The sequence below is a fragment of the Diaphorina citri genome, unplaced genomic scaffold (genome assembly GCF_000475195.1).
Source record: "Diaphorina citri unplaced genomic scaffold, Diaci psyllid genome assembly version 1.1 scaffold2817, whole genome shotgun sequence".
Classification (NCBI taxonomy): domain Eukaryota; kingdom Metazoa; phylum Arthropoda; class Insecta; order Hemiptera; family Psyllidae; genus Diaphorina; species Diaphorina citri.
The window spans coordinates 23,098-28,308 of NW_007380234.1; the positions used below are offsets into that span (position 1 = coordinate 23,098).

Here is a 5,211-nt window from a genome sequence, read left to right on the forward strand (position 1 = left end):
TGAAAAGTTGAGATAAAAGGGTCAAAAATTCCAAATTCAAGAAGATCAAAGCCAAGAATACAAGATTTGGAAGTAGGTACCCCATCTAGCTTACTTTCCTGTAAAAACCTCCGTCAATTTGAAGACAAAAGTTTGCTTTGAACTACTCTCCCTTAGTCATGAAGCAGAACTATCTATTCACAGGAGACAATAGAAAGGGAGGAGGAGGAGAATAGAAGAAGAAAGAAGATGGAAAAAAGGATGAAGAAAAGAAGGAGAAAGGAGAAGAAGAAAAAGAAGATGCAGCACTAGAAATAAACCCTAAAAGAAGAGAAGAAAAAAAAGAGGGATGCAGAGCAGAACCGAAAGTTTGGCTTTCAATAAGGATTGATCGAGGATTCAAGGGTTTTGAAAAGTATTCCCCCAAGAAGACAAAGTCTCTGATAATAATAAGTAAACCAAACTTTTCCTCACAACTTTCAACAGCTTCGTCCTCGTACGCGGCTTCATGGTTACGAAGCGGCCGTTGGCCTTGTTCAGCGTCTTGGAGGCCTCGTCCCGCGTCCGGAGGGCCACGAACATTTTGCTCAGCATCTGAAAGGAAGAACGATTATTAGAACGTGTCGGGTTCGAATCTCACAATCGACAAAAAATTTGCACTCGAAAGGTAGAAACACACTGGCTGTCCTGAACGAGATTACCTACAATATTATGGGAAAACTTTGAACTACATACATGTTTCTGGCTCCTCATGAGTTCAAGTGACGTGACGTGATGGTAGTGTGTTTCTACCTTAAAACCTCCACTGTTACATTTCCCCCAGAAGAAGGAGGAGGAGGAGAAGAAGAAGAATAACAAGAAAAAAAAAGAGGAGGAGAAGAAGAAGAAGAAGAAGAAGAAGAGTTGTGAAACTTAAAACATAAGGTTTTTATTAATCCCACGAGAGAGAGAGAGAGAGAGAGAGAGAGAGAGAGAGAGAGAGAGCTCATCAATGTTCTCAAAGACAAAATGGCGATTACACCCCCCCCATCTTACCTAGAGTAAATGGATCACCTACTTTACCGGTAATCTAGCTTGGGTATAAAATTATAAGAGAGGTAAGTATTAGAGTTGGCGTAAGGGTAAGTGGTAAGTAGAAGATAACACTTTCGCCTTTCCTTCAAGACATGAATCCCTCATAAAACATAGCTTAAACATTTTCTACTTTTCCTTCTTGCCATTTTCTTTTTCTCTTTCTCCTCCTCCTTCTCCTCTTTTTCCTTGTCCATTCCCTCTTTCTCTGTATCTTTCTTTTTCTCCTCCTCATCCCTCATAAGACGTAGCGTAGCTCCTCTACTTTTTCTTTTCTCTATTTTTCCTTTCTTCTTCTCCTCCCTTTCTTTTTCCATCACCTTCTTATTCGTCTTCTCTTTCTCCTCCCCATCCCACATAAAACGTAACTTAAACTTCTTCTACTTTTTCTTCTTTCTATCTCGTCCTTCTTCTCCATCATCTTTTTCTCATCTTCCCCCTCCTTTCTCTTCCTTGTAATCCTCCTTCTCTTCCTCTTCCATCACCTTTTCCTTCTCCTCCTTCTCCTTGTAATCCTCCAACTTCTTCTCTTTTCTCTAATCTCTCCTCCTACTACTGCTTACCCACCTAGTCTTCCTATTCCCAACCTCCTCCTTCCCTCTTACTGCTTTTTCCCCTCTTCTCCTTCTTTCCCTCTCCGTTCCTATTTCTTTGCTCCTTTCCTTTTCCCAGTTTCCTTTTACACCTCTCTTTATTTCCTAATAAACATTAAGTTTTTGTAGTTTCTCCATTTCTCTCATCTCCCTCTCTTATTTTATCTCACATATTACTTTTATATCCGTCTGTATTTTTCTCTCTTCTTCTCTTCTTTCCCTTACTTCTTGATAGGAGGGAGCCGCAATTCCCTTTCTCCTATTACTACTTTCCTTTCCCTTATTCTACTTCTCTGTTCTTTATCTCTCATCTTCCATCATATTTACCTCGTAATTTTTTTCCCTTTTACATCCTCTGTTACCATCGCTCCTATGTTTTTATCACCCCCCTCTCTCCTATTCCTTGTTCTTTCCTTCTTCATTCTGCTTCTCCATCTGTATTCTTCTTTGTCTTTCATGTGTCGCGGATGCCTCACAATTTTTTTTTGCTCGTAGGTATCTACCAACCTTCATTTTTCTTGTTGTCTCTTTTATTTCAGTCCAACCCCCTTTCTTCTTCTTCTCCTCCTCCTCCTTCTTCTCCTCCTCCTCCCTTTCCCCTCTTTCAAAAAAAAAAAAAAAAAAAAATAGGTAGGCTATAGGTAGTGAATTCAGTAGGTAAAATTTTTTACCGTATTTGTATGAACGCCGTGGAATTTTTTGAATATGCAACGTGCAATATTTGAAAAAATAGTGGAGATGCGTGTATACCTGATTTACCAAAAACATTCATTCCTCTAGTCTAGAAGGCCTGTTTAACTAACAGGCTGTTAAGTTAAATTTGATTTGTATTGGCTCAACAGGGAGATGCTAAAAAGTAAATACGTGAAACTCACCCTAGAGAAATATTTCAATTTTAAATTTAAATAATCACACATGGCCGTGATGCTTAGCGTGTAATCAAATAAATAAATAAAAATTTAAATAATAATGTAGGTGAAAATTTAACCCTCCAAGGCACTTTAAAAAAAATTAAATACAAATAATATTATATACGTGAAAGATTAACCCTTCAAAGCACACTCACCGGGAGGGAACTGGAAATGAGCAGCTCGACCACATCCGGCCTCAGCGTGTCTCTATTCTTATCCAGGAACCCCTCCACATTATACCAAACAGGGCCGGCATAATGCTTCACGCCGAATTCCGGACCATTTAGGCGCGGTCGCGAGTAGAACTCATTGAGGGCATGATTGTAGTGACATTTCTCAAGGAAGGAGACGTCCGTGGCTTTGGGGAAGTTGGATTCATCGTCCAGGAGGTGCAGGATACCCACTGGTTTCTTCGAGAGGAGGTGGATGACGGGGACGTTGTCCTGCGGAAGAGAAAATGGAGGTGAAATCAAGAGCGTGCGAAAAATCAGGGACAGTTTAAAATTCTATTTCTTGACAAAATTTCATTTTTTGTCAGGAAAAAATGTCAATTCACCTAATATTAAGTGTAAGGCCGGCGATTCACTGGCAGGTAGATCTGAAAGATACGCCTGAACAGGACTACCTGATAGTGTATGGCAGCAATAATAAATCTCTCAGACGACCTGTCACGTCTATCTAATAGTGAATGGCTGGCCTACAATTCTGCGTGAAAAGAAACCCTAATTTAGACTCACTATCAGGTAGACCTGACAGGTACGCCTGTCAGTTCTACCTGACAGTGTGTGTGCTCATCAGGTATCAGGTAGACCTGACAGGTACTACCTGTCAGGCCTACCTGACAGTGAGTAACTGGTCTAAGGGACACTTTGATAACATTACAAAGGACAGGAGTATCCAACTGTAAGTACCTCTACCTACGTACCTACTTAAAACTTAAAAGTAATCTAGATTCCAGAAGGTACTTATAAATAGAGAGATAATACTCTTATATACGATAATAAATTCAATCTCTCCCAGGACCTCATCTAAATGTGACTCACACAAAACCACTACAATATGCACAAAGAAAAGCCACGCGAATCGTAGATACATATAACGTATAACGAATTTATACAACGTATATAACGAATTTATATAACGTATAACGAATTCATAAAACGTATAACGAATTTATATAACGTATCACGAATTTATATATGTAACTTATAACGAATTTATATAACGAAACCATACAACCTTTGGCACCATTAGAAAGCAGACACCCCAACTAGACAATGTGCTGTCAGAGCCATTAAAATCCGAAAGGGTAATCTGCACACTTTTGGCTACAGCTTTAGAATTTCGAATAAGCGTGTGTGCGAGAACAACGTGGTAAGAATTTGGCTCCGAGGAAAATGTTCAAAATTTGAATGGGGGAGAGAGAAGTCAGAGTCAATTCACCACGGGGTGGTTCCCAAAGTGGGGTAATTATGTGACCAACTACCGTCTGTAGATGGCACTCAACAGAACAACAAAATGTCAAGACAAAAGCGATAGACACTTTAGAAAATCCTCTTCCGAACTTGAATTCCCCTACAAGTCTTGAAATTCTAAAAGGAAACATCAAAACCTCACCTTAAAGTAACTTAAAAAGTAGAAAGTATTAAAAATGTGTAACTTTTGTAGGTGGTTAGGTAGAATGAGTATAGAGTATAGAATTATACCTATTTTATCCCATTATACCTAGTTGTAATTTAAAGTTTAATTTAGAATTAAGTTGAATTGACTTTGTAAGATACCTTTTGGTTTTATTTACAATAAAAACTATTCTATTCTATTCTATTGTGAATTTTGTGACATGTTGTGCCTTAGTCAATATAGGTAGGTACATATGTACTGTGGTAAATTTCAAGAGATGACTTGGACCTGAACCACCAGCCACCGTAGCAACACGCTAACCACTAAATATGTAGGTACGTACCTAATTGGGGCAAAAAACGTGTTTTATTTTGCAATGAACAACTGCCACCGTTGCAAGAGACCTATTTTTGGAACAGCTTAAGTAAGCGCGAAAGAAGAAAAAAGAGGAAGAGGAGGAGGAAGAAGAAGAAAACCCTAGCAAAGAGGAGTGGGAAGATCAAATTATTTCGTATGCATCTCATGAAGTCAGAATGGAAAAGGGGGGAGGAAGGAAGGAAAGGAGAATGAATGAAGAGGAAGAAGAAAACAAGGAGAGGAGAAAGAGAAGGAAAGGGAGAAGAAGAAAAGAAAGGAAGGAGAGTAGAAGGAGAAGAAAAAGAAAAGGAGAAGGCGGAAGAAGGTGGATGACGGGGACGTTGTCCTGCGGAAGAGAAAATGGAGGTGAAATCAAGAGCGTGCGAAAAATCAGGGACAGTTTAAAATTCTATTTCTTGACAAAATTTCATTTTTTGTCAGGAAAAAATGTCAATTCACCTAATATTAAGTGTAAGGCCGGCGATTCACTGGCAGGTAGATCTGAAAGATACGCCTGAACAGGACTACCTGATAGTGTATGGCAGCAATAATAAATCTCTCAGGCGACCTGTCAGATCTACCTAATAGTGAATGGCTGGCCTACAATTCTGCTTGAAAAGAAACCCTAATTTAGACTGGCCACTCACTATCAGGTAGACCTGACAGGTACGCCTGAACAG

General features: G+C 39.3%; 1 protein-coding gene across 1 annotated transcript in view; it reads right to left on the minus strand.

The window, feature by feature from the left end:
- The window catches only part of LOC103519588 (myosin-2-like), a gene marked incomplete at its 5' end in the record, with an annotated part of 5,467 nt that extends 2,470 nt beyond the window's left edge, over positions 1–2,997 (minus strand). Inside the window, 2 exons of the mRNA XM_026831039.1 lie at positions 454–573; positions 2,710–2,997. Coding sequence (XP_026686840.1) covers positions 454–573; positions 2,710–2,997 — 408 coding nt within the window. The remainder of the gene's footprint in view (positions 1–453; positions 574–2,709) is intronic.
- Positions 2,998–5,211: the final 2,214 nt, after the last annotated feature.